Source organism: Erinaceus europaeus, chromosome 7 (genome assembly GCF_950295315.1).
Source record: "Erinaceus europaeus chromosome 7, mEriEur2.1, whole genome shotgun sequence".
NCBI lineage: Eukaryota > Metazoa > Chordata > Mammalia > Eulipotyphla > Erinaceidae > Erinaceus > Erinaceus europaeus.
In genome coordinates this window covers 52211058-52229258 of record NC_080168.1, presented here as the reverse complement: position 1 = coordinate 52229258, position 18201 = coordinate 52211058, and the positions used below count along the sequence as shown (strand labels likewise).

Genomic DNA, 18201 nt, shown 5'->3' with positions numbered 1-18201 from the left:
TGTCAAAGATTAGATGTCCATAGGTGTCGGGGGTTAAGTATTATTAAGACCACACAGAGCTTAATCCCAAGCCCTATACATGACAGGAGGCAGGATGGTTTCAGTTTGGCCTGGGAGAGTCCAGCCGTGCTAAACTCCCTATGAAGCTGGTACTGTGTCAAGCAGCTCGCATGGCGGCGACTGCACCAGAAAAGAATACTCCAATGGTCTTCAAAAGATAACATTACTAAAGAAAATATTTAGTCCTCATGCTTATGCTTTACTATATGAAAGATTAATTTAATTCATAAGATTTTTCCCTATTTAAAAATTTATTTTATTTTATTTGATAGGACAGAGAGAAATTTAGAGGGAAGAGGGAGGTAGGGAGGGAAATAGAGATACTTGCAGACCAGTTTCACCACTTGTGAAGCTTTCCCCCTGCAAGTGAGGACCAGGGGCTTGAGCCCAGATCCTTGTACATTGTAATGTGTGCACTTAACCAGGTGCACCACCACTTGACCCTAAGATTTTTCCCCACTATATTTCAGTAACTAATATGTTGTATCTAAGGAAAAGAAATTTTCCATATAAAAATAAAGGCTCATTATGTCTTAAAACCAACACTATCTCATATGTCCAGATTCCTCCTCAAAACATCAGAATATAGATTCTTCTATATTCATTGGTGTAACTTAATCACATCTAAGTTTTCTCATTTAACTTAGCAAGTATAGAAGAAAATAAACCTGTCTGTAAGGAGTAGGACACTTTGCAGGTTATTGAGGGGAAAATTACCTATTTTCAAAACTGTATTGTAGACTATATGAATTATATAAGATACATCATCATTTTTAGGGGATCCTAATTTTCATAAGGAACTTGTGCTTTTTGTTGCAGTAACTACTACTTTCAGGATAATATTACAGCCCTGGACTGTATGAAAAATGTCCTTGTTCTGACACTGCCTCCTGAAAACACCTCACATTCCTCTTCAGATGAAGATTTATTTCTGGTAAGATTCTTATATTTTCTTACTTTCCTTGTCAAGGGTAAGATACTACTTTCCTTTCTAGGACCCAAATTCTTTTTTTTTCTTTTTTTTTTTTTGCTTCCAGGGATATCGCTGGGGTTTAGTGCCAGCACAACGAATTCACTGCTCCTGTGGTCTTCCCCCACTCCCCTATTTTATCGGATAGGATAGAGAGAAATTGGGGAAGGGTGGGTGGAGATAGAGAAGGGAAGAGAAAAACAGACACCTGCAGACGTGCTTCACCACTTGTGTAATGACACCCCTTCAGGTGGAGAATCAGGAGCTCAAGCCAGAATCCTTGTGCTTAACCCGGTGCACCACTGCCTGGCCCTCAGGGACCCAAATTCTAAATTGATGAATTTTGTTTTACTGGTTCCAGTTCACTCAATAAATTTTAATTGAAATCAACTATGTACAATAGCAGGATTACTATTAAAAGTCTTACTGCACTCCACTGTTAAGCACTAAGGAAACCCAATAGTGTGCACTTCTTTTAATGTCAGAATGGAAATGAAATGTGGAAAAATAGGAAAAAGTCTGGCTAACTTAAAGGAGATAGGAACTCAACACCATAAAATATTAATACATGAAGATCCTTACATCCTCAAACAACTTTCTGCTGACACTGACATAAACATTTCATCGCTAGAGGCATAAATTCCTAGATTTAAGACATGTCCTATTAAAGTTAGGTTGACCACTGTCCAGTTTTCCAGGACACTTAGTATTTGTCCTAGAAAAAAGGATCTCCATCTGGACATTGAATCATGACCACCCAGGTCTCCTGACTCATACCAGATAAATATTGTCAGTCACTATACCATAACAAGATTAAGTTCACCATCTGCATTTTACCCTCGGGGCAAGCTTGAATGGGGAGGGTGGGTAGAGGGAGGAGGTAGTCCTGAGCACTGCATACAACCTTGGAAGGTAAGTTAAATGAAGTAAGTCTCAAAGAATTACAAGGAAAGTCACCTGTAGGTCTCATAGTTTTTCCTAAGAAATTTTAAGTCCTCTGTTTAATGGCCCTGCCAAAGTACCATTCTGTTCAAGTTTCACTCTGTATTTTCTCTTTCTGTTCTTGTTTCTTGGCCCCCTTCTGCAGAGTATTGTACCAAAGTAAAGGACTCTGCAGAAGGAGGCAAAGGGATGGGATGGGGGTTTGGAGGACCTAAAGCATGATGGTGGAAAAGGACCTAAGTTGGACATTAGAGAGTCTTGTAGACACCCATCACAGGGAGATGAGAGAAACCATTTGTCAACAACTGTACTGTAACCCACTAATGCCCTCAATTAAGGAAGAAAGAGAGAGAAAGAGAAAGAAAGGAAAAGAAAGATGGAAGGAAGGGAAGGAGGAAGTACCCTTTTTTTGGGTTGTTGTTGCCATTTTTTAATTTGAGATTAATAGTGGTTTACAAGTTATTAAGATTATAGTTCCACACTACACCAGCCACCAAAGTTCTGCCCTTGGGGTTGGGTTTCTTAACTGGATTATTTTCATCTCATGAAATGATTTCAGCAAAAGAAACTGAAACCAATGAAAGGAGGTTTGCTTTTATATTCCCTAGTAAGTACACTTACAGTATGCAGTATTTTGGGCATGGCTATTAGCAAAAGTGTGATGCTTTGTATGTGAGCAGTCCAAAACACCTGAGCTGGCAGAATTCACTTATTCTGAGGTGTAGGTTTGGGACTGAACTTTTGAGTCACTACCCAATTTGGGGAAGAATACCATACAAATACCAGAGAGGCAGAGTTCTGAGCCCTCCTTAATGTTCTCCAAGGCAGACATTTGTAGCTTGAGGCAGTACTCAACTAAACTGTCTACAAGTTCACTACTACCATCCAAAGCAAGCATTACCTGTTCCAGGATAGTAAATACAGGGAGTTGCCTTTGTCACTGTTCTCTTTTTTACTCTTTAGTAATAACAATAAGTAAGCAAGTATTTCTATATAGAATCGTACAAAGTTATGAAGATGCTATATGTTATCTTTCCTGGTAGAAAGAATGTATTTTATCTTCATGGGAAGGAAGCAATGACTGATCTTAGTACTTCCCTGAATTGGCCTGTACTTGATTTACTGGTGCCAGGGGACCATGGAATTGTGGTAGGTGAGAATTCTACCACTGAACCATCAATGCATTACTGGGACCAAGGAACTGTGACACACAGATAATAAAGAGGCTAGCCCAAGAAAATACTTTCCAAAATCTCCTTAAATACCATACCTACAATTCCCCTGGTACCACTTTCCTTTTTTTTTTTTTTTCCTCCAGGGTTACTGCTGGGGCTCAGTGTCAGCACTAAGAATGCAGGTGGCCTTTGTTTCCATTTTATTGGATAGGACATAGAGAAAATGAGAAAGGAGGGGGAGAGAGAAAGATAGATGCCTGCAAATCTGCTTTGCTGCTTGTGTAGCAAGCCCTCTGCAAGTGGGAAAGTAGGGGCTCTAACCTGGGTCCTTATGTGGGTCCTTAGACTTACTACTATGTGTGCCTAACTGGGTGTGCCACTGTACGTGCATCCTTTACTTTTCAATTACCCTGCTCATCTCAAAGTCATCTTGATCCAAGATTAAGACTAGTGCCCTGTTTTTGGAACTTATTAAAGATTTTCCTCATTCATTCAGGCAAACAATGACTTTGCTCGTGCCTATTTGGATGGAGTCTTGCTCTTTGGACACATACTGCAGAAATTTCTTGAAAGTGGAGAAGACGTTACCAGCCCCAAATTTGCTCACGCTTTCAGGCAACTCACTTTTCAAGGTATTGATCTCCTAAGAGTGAACAACAAAACTTAACAATACAGGAAGCAGAAGAAATTCAGACTTTGAGGGTGGACTTTGGGAAACATAGAGGGAGGCTAGGTAGATTAATAATGAATTTATTATTTTGAACTTTATTGGAGGTAAACATTACATAAATGTTTGGGATGCTATTATTGATAACTGTACCCTAGTTTGTATTGCAGAATTTCAGAGCCTTTGGATACCAAAGAAAAAGCATGTAGCTCAGGATCTGTGCTTATGAATAAGCTCATTACAGGGCAGTGATGTCCCAACACTGCTTGGAGACTAGAAAGAAGAGATGTAAAAAAAAAAAAAAAAAAAAGAAGAAGAGATGTATCTGCAGTTTGATTTTGATCTTTCTGTATCTCCATTTCTGTCCTTCAGGGATCTGGGACTTGGTGTGACCCCACTAACTACCAAAATTTCTATTCCACAGGCAACCTAAAGTTCACAACATATGTCCCTCTGAACTACCTGAATCATATTCCCCTCCACACAAGTCCTAAAGCTCTCATCTTTGGTTTCCCAGACTTCATTTAGATACTGAGAAGAAAGTTCTTTTAAGATTTAATGCTTACTAAGTAAAAGACAAATAATAGTTGCATTCTCTAATTTACCTTTTGCCAGAGCACTGCTTAGCTCTAGTATATGGTGGTGCAGGGGATTGAACCTGGGACTTTGAAGCCTCAGGCATAAAAGTCTCTTTGCATAACCACTACACTATCTACCTCTGCCCTCCAATTTACCTTAAATTCTTCCTCTGGAAAAATCTATTCTACAGAGTGAGTCCCTTTTTGGCTTCAAAGGGCAGCAGAGTATGATGGTTTTTGAATAACAGGAGCCAAGAGATAGCTCACCCAGTAGAATCATGCACACAAACCTACATTTGAGCCCCTGGCACCACGTGGGAGAAATATGCACAGGAGAAGCTTCACAAACAGCAGAGTGTTGCTGTGGTCTGTCTGTCTGTCTGTCTTTCTCTCTTTTCCTGTGTCTATCTTAAAATCAAAAAGAGTCAGGAGTCGGGCTGTAGCGCAGCGGGTTAAGCGCAGGTGGCGCTAAGCTCAAGGACCAGCGTCAGGATCCCGGTTCAAACCCCCAGCTCCCCACCTGCAGGCAGGTCCCTTCACAGGTGGTGAAGCAGGTCTGCAGGTGTCTGTCTTTCTCTCCTCCTCTTTGTCTTCCCCTCCTCTCTCCATTTCTCTCTGTCCTATCCAACAACGACAACAACAATAATAACTACAACAATAAAACAACAAGGGCAACAAAAGGGAATAAATAAATAAAATAAAATAAATTTTAAAAAAAATTAAAAAGAGTCTGCTAGGAGTGGTTGAATGAAGTGACATGGCTTCTGACAAAAAATAATATTCAATTGTATGAAAATTAGTCATACATTTGTCAATTTTGCATATGTACTAAACCTACCCGGACAGCTGAGTTGTTGCTACAGTTTAGTTACTATGAATAATGCTGTGATGAACACGAGTCAATAAATATCCCTTTGAGATAATTTTTAAATTGCTAGAAATGGAATTGCTAGATCACATGAAAATCTTATTTATTTATTTATTTATTTAAATTTTTTTGTATCTTTACTTATTTACAGAATAAAGACAGCTTGAAATCGAGAGGGAAGGGGGTGATAGGGAGAGACAGAGACTCTGATTCAGCACTCACAAAGATTTCCCCCTGCAGATGGGGACCAGGAGCTTAAACCTGGGTCCTTGTGCATTGTAACATGTGGGCTCAATTAGGTGTGCAATCAACAGCCCCTTATTTTTTTATTTTATTTTTTTAGTTAAAGGATTAAAAAACAACAAAGAAAGATAGAGAGGTAAGGAGGGAGGAAGAGGGAGAGAGAAGAGAGGCACTATTTCTTAAAGTCTTAAGACTGCAGTAACTTATGATACTAGTTTAGTAAAGATTTTTATCAAAAACTTGTAACTAATAATTAAGAGTAGTTATTGAATGATTACATTTAGTGCCACCATAAATGCAATGAAAAGTGGTTTTATTCAAACTAAATTGTACCGCTTAATGCTTAACAAGATCTCAAGACCAAGAATCAATCTAAAGGATCTCATTAAAGTCAACATTTTTTTTTTCAGTAAAATGAAGTTGAACCTAAACAATGCCTTCTGTCAGGTGTGTGAGTTAAGAAGCCTACAACAGCCTCTAACTCTTTTTGTTTTTTTTTCCTAGGGTACACACGTCCTGTGACTTTGGACAACTGTGGTGATATAGACAATAGGATGGTGCTGTTGTATACTTCTGTGGAGACCAAAAAAGTATGTCTGATTCCTTACCAGGAATGTGGGGTGAAGTGAAGGATGGATAATGGAAGATAGGTAGTACCAAAGAAGTTAGAGAAGTTATAGTTAGAACCTGGAAGTTAGTTATTTCAGATTCTAAATTATGTCCTAATGGGGGCAACATTCTCTAAGTGTCTTGTCCCAACTAATTTCTTATTCAGAACATGCACTTCATCTACTGTATTTAAAACGTACCCTGAATACACTGATAAAAAGACCAGACTACTGATGGGATGCCAGTAAAAGGAGGACACTTTCTCCTAAAAATGTTTGTTCCCACAATTAAAAATTCAACAAAACATTCCCTCATCTGACTTTGAACTTTCATGAAAATCATAAAGCATATAATTCCTATAGTACATATAAACAGCCCTATAAAGTGAGCTCTTTAAAATAAGAGAGTGGGTTTTACTTTCTCTCTGTATCTCCAGTGTTATGCTTCTTATCTGGCACATGGTTGATGACTGATCAACATTTATTAAAAAAAAAAAAAAGTGAAATCTCTGTTTGTATGTCAGCCAAAGCTGTGCCCCTTATAAATTACAAAAATCATTGTTCACCATTGTTTCCAGTAGAAAGTTTTTCTCTTTAAGTAGTTGGGTCTGGAAACAACTAGAAATTAAGGGGGAAAGCTACTATTTTTTTAAGTATTTATTTCTTTATTTTCCCTTTTGTTGCCTTTGTTGTTTTATTGCTGTTGTAGTTACTATTATTGTTATTGATGTCGTCGTTGTTGGATAGGACAGAGAGCAATAGAGAAAGGAGGGGGAAAGAAAGATAGTAGACGCCTGCAGACCTGCTTCACCGCCTGTGAAGCAACTCCCCTGCAGACGGGGAGTCAGGGGCTCGAACTGGGATTCTTACGCCAGTCCTTGCGCTTGGCGCGCTTAACCCACTACGCTACTGCCCGACTCCCAAAAGCTACTGTTTTTTCATGCAATTTTTCCAGAAATTCACATCATGATGTCTGTAATTTATATATTTGAGCATATCAATTTATCTAACTTGGTGAAATATATCTACAATGGAAAATGTGAGTAGCTGGCCAGATTGACTAAATTATGTCCAGAAAGAGTTTCACAAAAAGCAGCCGATAAGTGTTTTGTTATTGTTGTTATATGTGAGACTAATATAATTCTACATTTGACATATGTTCCATGGGGATACCTAAAAACGAGACCCTCTTAATGCTTCAGCTATTAGAATTGCCACACTAATTACATTCCCTGCTAGGTGCATGATACCTGTGATAATGCTCTCCTTCCCTTGGTGGGGTGGTAGATACACATAGTGAGATCCCATGTTAGCATTATGGCTGCTCTTCAAAGTGAAAATGTTGTTCTAGGTGTATACTCTCTCTGTGAAGGCAAATTTACTTGAATTTTTTTCAAAGCTTACTTAGTAGATTCAAGAGTGACTTAAGGATATAGTAATATTTGAATGGATTAACTGAAACAGAAAGATTTAATTAATGTCATAAACATAAAAACACATTAAAGCAAGAAAAATAGGGTTAAAATTATGTATTGGGGAGAATTATTTCACAGTCCCCGAGAAGTGCAAAAATGGATAATGAATTTTAGATGGGATATATTTTCTCAAAACATAATTTTCAATAGTAAGTTTATATTGTGGAAAGCATTACTACTTTTAAGTTGGAGCTAATCATTTAATTTCTTGGTCTCTTTTTTAGTCTCTATAAAATGAAAGACTTAAATGAGTTCTCTAAAGATACAAGGAGAGCCTATATTGGACAGAGGTTATCTGTACTACTGTACAGATTATCGACATAAGGAAAACAGAAAGCTAATATGCATATGTAGAATTCAAGTCTATGTTCATGCTAACTAGTTCACATTTGCCTTGTTTCTTGGAGATAAGTTTTAGGTAGGATAATCACTGTCATCAGAAGTATTCACTTTTATGGGTTTTTTTTTCATGCCATACAACAGTACAAAATTCTCATGAACTACTACAAAAATAAGACTGAAGCAGTTGATAAAAGCCCCATGTTCATCTGGAAGAACCATAAACTTCCAAGTGATATTCCAGGTCAAGGTAAGGCATCCCTAATGATTTTTTCTTTCCTTGAAAGTTGATTTTTTTTTTTAAACAACTGGAGAGTAAAATCTATGGTTTATAAAATCAACCTTTTTTGTTTAAAAAATTTACCAGATTTTAAAAATTACACTGTACTTCCTTTAAACTGAGTGGCACTACAGTTCTGGTTAGAACATTGAAAATATGATGCCAGGAAGGTGGCTTAGTGAGTAGAGCACATGCCTCCCACACGATACCATGAGTACTTTGGTGTCTTCCCCATCCCTCTCATCAAAAAAAAAAAAAAAAAGAAGAAAGAAAAGGAAAGAGAAAAGAAAGAAAAAGAAAACAGAAAAAAAGAAAACAAATTTACTTATGTTTTGTATTCTTCAAAATATTTAGAAATCTGGCAAAATAAATCCATAGACATAGCCTTTTATATTTTACTGCAATAAATTTAAAGGATGCATATTTTGGCAAGGAATAACTGATGTCATTAGACTGAGGGGTGGTCAGTGAGTATGGTCTCTAAAGTGTTCCATGCCCTCTTAGAGCACACACATGGGTCATAATGATGGTTACCCACAGATTTATGATGAGGTCCTTGTCTTTGGCCATCCCACTGTGAATGTGCCCCATCTTGTCTGAGGAGGTCCTATGATGACACGCAAAGGCCTACCATGACTAAGTGTACACCTATGCAGGTCACAGTGCTACTCTAATGTCAATCACCACTGGACTGGGCCAACCAAGTTTTGTTGTTGTTTGTTATAACCAAAGTTATCAGTGCCTGCACAACAAATCTACTGCTCCCAAAGGCCATTTCTTTTCCTTTACCTATTTCTTTCTTTGAATTAGAAACAGAAATAGAGAAGGAGGAGATAGTGAGAAACAGAGAAGGGGAAACACCTATAGCACTGCTTTACTGCTTGTAAAACTTCCTTTCTGCAGGTGGGGACTAGGGGCTTGAACCTAGGCCTTGCTCATGGTAATGTATGTACTCTATTGATGCACCACTGTTGGCTCCCCCTACTCCCCAACCAGATGTCTCTTGGACAACAAGGTCTGAGAAGTGTCTACATGAATGAACTGGCAAAAGCTTCCCACAATAAGTAATAGGCAATTTCACATTACTAATCTATGTTAGGATTACAAGTTTAAAATTGGACAGATAGTTATGCATATAAATCCCACCCCAAAGTGGATATGCCATTGAAAAAATGGAAAAGTATGATTTTCATAAACAAAGCATCATGCAGTTAATTGATTCACTTACAAAGAACTTTAAATAACATGAAGAAATGTGTGATGTAAGCAATAGGAAAACAAACCTTTCTTAGTTAGTGAGATTCCAACTAGATGTATAAAAATAACATGCTGGGCTCTGAATAGCATCCCAAAAGATGTTTCCTTCTCCCTACCACCCCCAGAACAAGTGATTGAAGCCAGGGCCTTGTCTGTATATTGCCACCACATCAACCTCCACATCAATTTTTTCATTATTTATTTTAAAGAGGTAGAGAGATGGGGGGGCCAGGCGGTGGTGCACCTGGTTAAGTGCACAGATTACAGTGTGCAAGGACCCAGGTTCAAGCCCCTGGTTCCCACCTGCAGGGGGAAAGCTTCACAAGTGATGAAGCAGAGCTCTAGGTGTCTCTCTGTCTCTCTCCCACCCATCTCAATTTCTCTCTGTTTCTAATAATAAAAAAATAATTTAAAAAAAGGTGGAGAGACCAATGCGGGGAGGGTGAGAAACACAGGAAAGTATAGACACCACAGCACTAACCAACCATTCATGGAATGTCAGTGGTGCTGTCCATGGTGTTATCATGTGGTCAAGGAGTTGATGTCAGGTAAGATGTGCTCTACAAGGTGAGTTACCTCTCAAGCCCTGCTTTAATTTTTTTTTTTTGCCTTAACTACTAAGTGGTTTATTCATATATGGAATATAGAGAAGTTAGGCAAATGAACTTGCCAAAAAAAGGGGAACCAAACTGTCTCTGAGAGTTTGTAAGAACTATGATGAAGTTATTGTTGGTGGTGGGGGGGGGGGCAGAACTTTGGTGGTGGGTGCAATGTGGAGTCAAATACCTGTAATCTTATAATTCTCTAGACCATTATCAAAATCACTAATAAGTGTTTGAAAAGATGTCTTAATAGTCCAAAGTATTCATTAGACTTTATTAATTTACCAATGTTAAAAGTATTAAAATCATAAACTATAAAAATTTCTATCCTAGTCTAACTTTATAGTCAGGCACTCCAACTGAAAGTTTATCTTACATAAATTATTCTGGTTTGATGGGTTTGCTACATTAAAATTATAACCCTGCTTCTCTTCTTCTTTGACTCTATGAATCCAGTTTGGTTCAAAATTATCCCTGTGCTTTTTTAAAAATGATTTTTAAACTTTATTTATTTAATTTGATAGGACAGGGAGAAGTTGAGAGGGAAGGGGGATAGAGAAGAAGAGAGAAAGAGGGAGAAAGGGAGAGACCTGCAGCACTGATTCACTATTTGTGAAGCTTTCCCCCTGCAGGTGGGGCCAAGGACTTGAACCCAGGTCTTTGAGCATGGTAATATTAATTAAGTGCACCACCAGGCCCATCCTGTGTTTTTGATTTGTTTGTTTGTTTGTTTTCATTAGGCAAAAGTAGCTGATCACAGACCAGAGGGGCTTTATTATAAGCAATAAACAATCAAGGTCAGACGGTGGTGCACCTGGTTAAGCGCTCACATTACAGTGCGCCAAGGACCCAGGTTTAAGCCCCTGGTCCCCACCTGCAGGGGGAAAGCTTCACAAATGGTGAAGCAGGGCTGCAGGTGTCTCTCTCCTTCTCTATCTCCCGTCCCCTCTCAATTTCTCTGTATCCAATAATAAATTTAAAAAAAATAAACAATCCTGAACACGGGAGTCAGGAGGTAGCACAGCGGGTTAAGTGCAGGTGGCGCAAAGCATAAGGATCCTGGTTCAAGCCCCCAGCTCCCCACTTGCAGGGGAGTCGCTTCATAAGCAGTGAAGCAGGTCTGCAGGTGTCTATCTTTCCCTCCCCCCTCTGTCTTCCCCTCCTCTCTCCATTTCTCTCTGTCCTATACAACAACAATGATATCAATAACAACAATAATAACTACAACAATAAAACAAGGACAACAAAAGGGAATAAATAAATAAATAAATATAAAAAAATTTTTAAAAACAATCCTGAACACACTTCAGATCTATTGCTACCATTTTTTGAAGCTGAGTTTTTGTATATAGTAAATGCATGCATTTTCTGATACATTAATTATACATCAATAAATGATTAGAGGGCATTAGGAACATGTACTTACATTGCTTTGAGATGTAAATTTTATCTTATTAATTCAAAGGGCACCTAGATTATTTCTAGCTCTTTAAATGCTTGGGGGAACTTTTTTTTATTTCTTTAGCAAGATACATATCTAGAATCATAACTTCCTAGTGTAAATCAGACTTAATTTCACAAGTATCTCTACTCCCTCCCTATCACTTTCCCCTTCTTTCCCTTCTATCTCTCTTCCCTCTTTCCTTCCTTCCCTTCCTTACTTTCATTTTATTTTTTTGTCATTGCTGGCACTTCAGAGCTTCAGGCCAACTTTTTCAAATAGACACACACACACACACACACACACACACACACACACCAAAGCTTCTCCCAGTGACAGTACTCCCATGCGGTACACTAGGGGCTCAAACCTGGGCTATGGCAACGCAGGTATCTTCCTAGGCAAACTATCTTAGTGGCACTGTAAATACATTTCTTTATTAAATTTTCCTGAGTTAAATTACTTTACTTTTTCCTTAATCATTGTTCTCAATGTCAGTGTTAGGCTTATTGATTATTAAGTAGAATATCTGTTATTTGTAAAGAAATAAACTTCAGGGGCCAGGTGGTGGCACACCTGGTTGAGTGCACATGTTACAATACACAAGGACCCCAGTTTGAGCCTCCGGTCCTCACCTGCAGGGGGAAAACTTTGCGAGTGGTGAAGCAGTGCTGCAAGTGGCTCTCTGTCTCTCTCCCTGCCTGTCAACTTCTTCCCTCTTGATTTCTGGCTGTCTCTATCCAATAAATAAATATAATATAAAATTTAAAGAATTGAACTAAAGAAAGTAATAAACTTCACAAAAGTACATTTTGAGAGATCTTCATTTTTCTTTAACGCCAACAGAAATAAAAAGCATGAGAACAAACTGAGGGTCTTCAGTATGTACAGTACTGCTGATCAGCCTCCATGGCTCTCTATCTTTAGAGAGAGGGAGGGAAAGAGATGCCAACACACGATTTCACCATCCAAGGAGACCCCTCCAACATGGTGCTGCCATGTGGTGCCAGGGATTGAACTCAGGGTGTGTCTCACACATGGTAAGACATGTGTTATGCTAACTAATCTACCTACTGGTCCTGTGAGCATTCATTATATAACTAGAAAACATACAGTTCACATTATATATGGAGGGTTATTACATCATCTTGAGAAGTTTCACTTTATCCTCTTATCTAGAAAATTCATAGACTCAACTGTTGCTGCATTTAGTTTTAAACTTTATAAAGCAACTCAATCTTTTAAATAGTATACAAATAATTTATCACACTTACTATCTGTATATACTACTGCCAACTAAATAATGGATTATTTTTTCTAGAGAACTCACCATCACTGTCTTTTCATTTAAACAGCAAAGATTTCCTTAAAGCCAGACAAAGTTCTAAACACATCGGACACAACAATGGGCTATGAACCACTGGTTCTTCTTCCTCCTCCAACCCTTTATCACTGCCTTCAGGGTCACATCTGACTTCCTGCTTCAGTATTGCCTGATGTCCACATTCAGTCCAGTCAAAGCTTCCCCCAGAGTGAAAGCAGAACCTAGTCACATTTCTGCAGTGCTACTAACATTTATATTGGTAATTCCACTTTACCTACAGAGTAAGTCCACATGACTTTATGTAAGGCAAAATGCCTACCATCTTCCTATTTTTCCAGACTTGTCTTGTATCCTACCTGAAATCCCTTCTTCCTCACTTCGTCCTACTTCCCACACCTATCATGGTGAGATGAGACATTTTTACCTATGTATCAACAACTGTGCTTACTGTAAACCATTAAGCTTTTCCCTCCATTAAAATAAAAGTAAGGGGGGACCAGACAGTGGCTCACCCAGTTAAGTAAGTGCACACAGTATGAAGTGCAAGGACCGGTGCAAGGATCCAGATTTGAGCCCCTGGTTCCCCACCTGCATGGGAGATGCTTCACAAGCAGTGAAGTAGATCTTCAAGTCTCTTTCTCTCTCCCTCTCTGCCTCCCCCTCCTCTTTCAATTTCTCTCTGTCCTATCCACTAAAATGGGGGGAAAGATGTCCTTCAGGAGCAGTGGATTTGTAGTGCTGGCACCAAGACCCAATGATAATCCTGGAGGCAAAAAAAAAAAAAAAATTGAGTTTTGTACCTCTTCCCTTAGTATAGTAGCCATATCACACTTTCATATTTACACATTTTTAGCCTCCAGGGTTATCACTGGGGCTCAGTGCCTGTACTACAAATCCACTGCTCCTAGAGGCCATCTTTCCCCCTCCCCCCATTGTTATTGTTGTTGCTGTTGGATAGAACGGAGAGAAATTGAGAGAGGAAGGAAAGACAGAGGGGAGGAGAGAAAGACACCTGTAGTACTGCTTCACCGCTTGCAAAACAACTCCCCTGCAGGTGGGGAGCTGGGGACTTGAACCAGGATCCTTGCGCTAGTCCTTGCACTTCGTACTATGTGGGATTAACCTGGTGCCCTACCACCCAACACTTTACACATCTTTTTTTTTTTTTATCACTCTTTATTTATATCTCCTTGCTTCAACGTAGTGTCTTGAAAAGAAAGAAGGTATGTAGAAAAGATAAGAGAGAGGGAAGGAAGAAAGGAAGAGAGGGAATGAAGGATTAAAAGGTGAGGAAAGGATGGATGGGAAATATAACTATGAATATGTTTCTAATCAGGATTGATTCATAGTGTTGACTTCAGCTAATTTATTTCTCTTCTCTAAATGTGAATTTCTTTCCTTAGTAAATCAAATTGGTTGACTGATTCCAAGGTTTTTTCCACAGTAATGTAATTTAAGCTTTGAGAGCTTATTAACCCCTCTACATTCATTGTGAATCACACTAAATAGAATATGATAATGTAAGTACTCACCAGAAGGCAGAAGGGGCAGCAGGAGCTTAACCTTAGCATTCATGGGGGGGGGGGGGAACTAATGTGGATATGTGACTCATCTAACAACTAAAAGTTAAAAAGTAGGTTGAATGAAAAATACTGTATTTAAGTGGTATCTGATTATTTAAGTATCATTCTTTAGTGCAGTGAGACATTCACACCACAGTAGGAAGATAATAATTTAGATGTCTGAGGATCCAGCAGATAGAAGCCCACCATATCTCCTTCAGTGGAAGTATCACCTAGAGGCAAAAGAGTAGACCCTTCTACACTGATGAAGCTGTATTGCTTATACTCAGTTTTATGTGGACTTAGGGACAATAGTGGAATTTTTCTGGGAGTGATGAAAAGTGGTGGTAGGAGACTGGTTACACAGTACAGTGGCTATGCAAAAAGACCTCATTCCTGAGGCACCAAAATTTCAGGTTCAAACCTCAATCTCATCAGAAGCCATTACTCTGATTTAAAAAAAAAAAAGTGGTGATAACTACCACTTGTACACATCTATCTGGAAATAAGAAACAATCTGAGTGTCCATAAATGGATAAAGAAATTGAGCTCTCCACCATTCTCCCTAAAATTATAATATACAACTATAATCTTTAAAGTACTTTTACTCTATTTCCAAAAATGCTTATTAACATGTTTTCCTCCATTGTCTTGTCTGCTGCAGGCCCAGAGGTTCTGATGATTGCTGTCTTCACCCTCACGGGAGCTGTGGTTGTCATTATGTTCATTGCTCTCATAGTGTTGAGGTACCGCCTCTATCCTTCTGGGGTCCTTCAGAGAGGGAAGCTGGAAAAATCTGATATCTGTTGATGTACATACAGAAGGAGGATTCTAGACAGATCTAAGATCATAAACATTTTGTACCAAAGAGGAGACCATTCTAAAAGTTTATTTCATATGAAAACAAGAGAGGTAAAAGAAACTAGATCACCACTTTGGTATGTGAGGTCTCAAGGATCAAACTACAAGTCTCACCACCTGAGCTATTTCCCTGATCAAGGGCAAAATATTACTGAGTAACTAGATTAGAGAGAGTTAATAAGGAAAAAAACAAATAACAAAATGGGCAGAACTACAGACAAATCTACGTCATTGCATATGTTCTATAAAATGTTAAGAAAATATTTGAAAAAATGCCAGGCCACAGTGGCACACCTGGTTAAGTGCACATATTACAGTGCACAAGCACCTAGGTTCAAGACCCTGGTCCCCACATTCAGGGAGAGAACTTCACAAGTGGTGAAGTAGGGCTGCAGATGTCTCTCTGTCTCTTTCCCTATCTCCCTTCTCAGTTTCTCTCTGTCTCTAGCTAATAAATAATTTATTTTTAAAAATTTTGAGAACATTCTTAATCTGTCTAGTAATCAAGGAAATACAATACAAAGCAATAGCTAAACAACATTTTGCATACACTATAGTGGCAAAAAAAAAAATAACAGCAAGGATGAGGTGACCTGAGATCTGGGGCTAAGATGCAGCTGCTGAGTGGCAAGTCAGAGTCAGGAATTTTATATGAGAAAGAGAGAGAGAGAGAGAGAGAGAGAATCTAAAGCACCACTCTGGTACATGTGGTGCCATGGATTAAACCACAGGCATGCATGGCCAATGTTCTATCAGTTCAAATATTTCTTTTTTTTTTCTTTAAAGAATTTATTTGTTTATGAGAAAGATAGGAGGAGAGAGAGAGAAGGAACCAGACATCACTCTGGTACATGCGCTGCCTGGGATTGAACTTGGGACCTCAGGACCTCATGCTTGAGAATTCAATGCTTCATCCACTGCACCACCTCCCGGACCACCCAGTTCAAATATTTCCACAGCTGCTGCACTTTATGTGTATGTGTTTTTTTTAAGTCACAGATTCATAAATAACTGACTTAGGGGTAGGGGAGATAACATAATGGTTGTGCACAGGCAGACTCTTGCCTGAAGCTCTGAGACCCCAGTCAGTCCTCCATATTCCCATAAACCAGAGCTAAGCATAGTTGTGAAACAAAGCAAATCAAACCAAAATAGAACAACAACAAAAAAAGACTTAATTTACTAATCTTCTATATTTAGTGGTTTAAAATTAACATTTTTGCTTTTGAAGGTAATCAAAACTTTTCTCTCTTAAACTTTTTTCTCTTTTCTTTACTCTTCCAATGTCAATCAATTCCATTTTTCGTTTTTCCCTTCCTTCCTTTCTTTTTTTTTCTCTCTTTCTCTTCTTTCTTTTTTTTTTTTTTTTGCCAGCAAGGTTATTGTTGGAGTTCTTTGCTTGTATGATTCCTCAGCTCTCAGCAGACTTTTTTTTCTTATAAGAGAGTGCAAGCTAGAGCAGAGACACATGATCGACCTTCTCGTGGTGCATCCCGTGAGTACCCATTTATTGGGGAAACTGACGATCCTTCCTAGCCGACTGAATCCACATGGATCCCAGTCACTTTCAAAGCCAGCAACAAGCAGACATCAGGCTCAACCTGACGCTGTTGACTGGCTACGGAAGAAGGGCAAACGCTGGAAGAAGAAGATAGCACCATTCTATTGCTCATGAAACTTCCTCCATGTAGATAACCTCCATCTGGTGAATGGGGGTTCAAACCCAGGTCCTTGCACATGGTAAAGTGTATGTGCTCCACCCAGTGAGCTATCTCTTGCCCCAAATTATTAATTATAATAAATCTTCCTATGTTATAGTGGAGGACTTGAGAAAAATGAAACAAAAAGAATAAATCATTAGAAACAAAAAATTTAAAAGGCCACCAGAAATCTTTACACTAGTAGTCAGCACCCACCTGTTTGGGGAACCTGGAGTTAACACCCTGGCCTAGCTCACTTTTCACATACCTGGGTAACACTAGGGTAAATTTCTCCTAGTATACATAAGCCTAATGACATGAATATTGACACCTCCTGACTTTTTCCTTTTCACAGAAAATATAAAAAGAACAATGAACTTCGTCAGAAAAAATGGTCCCACATTCCTCCTGAAAATATCTACCCTCTGGAGACTAATGAGACCAACCACATTAGCCTGAAGGTAACGTTGGTCTGGCCTGTTACCGAGTCCTAACCTAGTGTGACTTGCCTGGTGTTTAACAAGAGTTTGGGAGCAGGGTAGGAAATGTGTCAAATAGAGAGATCATTTATTTCAAAATCCAAGACTTGAATGTCTTCCTAGCTTCCATTCTGTTTCTGGATTCTCCACTGTCCTGAAATACTAGCTAGTTGATCTCATAACCATGTCACTCTAATATCTTCCTTCCTTATTCTTTGCATAGAGAAATGTACATATTGAGACTCCATCATGGAAGGAGGTGGGAATGGGGAGAATATTAGAGTGCTCCTAAAAAAGTCTTGAGGGAGCCGGGCAGTAGCGCAGCAGATTAAGCGCACATGGTGTAAAACACAAGACTGGTGTAAGGATCCCAGTTCAAACCTCCGGCTCCCCACCTGCAGAGGAGTCGCTTCATAAGCAGTGAAGCAGGTCTGCAGGCATCTCTCTTTCTCTCCCCCTCTCTGTCTTGCCCTCTTCTCTCCATTTCTCTCTGTCCTATCCAACAACGATGACAGCAATAACAACAATGATAAACAACAAGGGCAACAAATAGCCTCCAGGAGCACTGGATTCATAGTGCAGGCACCAAGCCCCAGCATTAACCCTGGAGGCAAAAACCAAACAAAACAACTTGGGATGGTGTAGAAAAAATTCATAGTGCCAGACTCTTCTGAAAAATCAAAGGATTTGGTAATTCTAGGCTAAATTCTCCTGGCCCTGTGTCCTCCTCACATTGATTACTACTTAGATCTTAAAAAGAAAAATAGATT

The 18201-nt window shown here is 39.0% G+C and overlaps 1 protein-coding gene across 4 annotated transcripts in view; it reads left to right on the top strand.

Annotated features, from left to right (window-relative positions):
* Window positions 1–18201, top strand: part of GUCY2C (guanylate cyclase 2C) — a 104215-nt gene that overhangs the window by 44812 nt on the left and 41202 nt on the right. For all 4 annotated transcript variants that reach the window (XM_060194422.1, XM_060194420.1, XM_060194421.1 and 1 more), the window contains 6 exons: window positions 880–994; window positions 3644–3779; window positions 6008–6093; window positions 8070–8175; window positions 15056–15137; window positions 17308–17413. In XM_060194422.1, the coding sequence (XP_060050405.1) occupies window positions 880–994; window positions 3644–3779; window positions 6008–6093; window positions 8070–8175; window positions 15056–15137; window positions 17308–17413 (631 nt within the window). The remainder of the gene's footprint in view (window positions 1–879; window positions 995–3643; window positions 3780–6007; window positions 6094–8069; window positions 8176–15055; window positions 15138–17307; window positions 17414–18201) is intronic.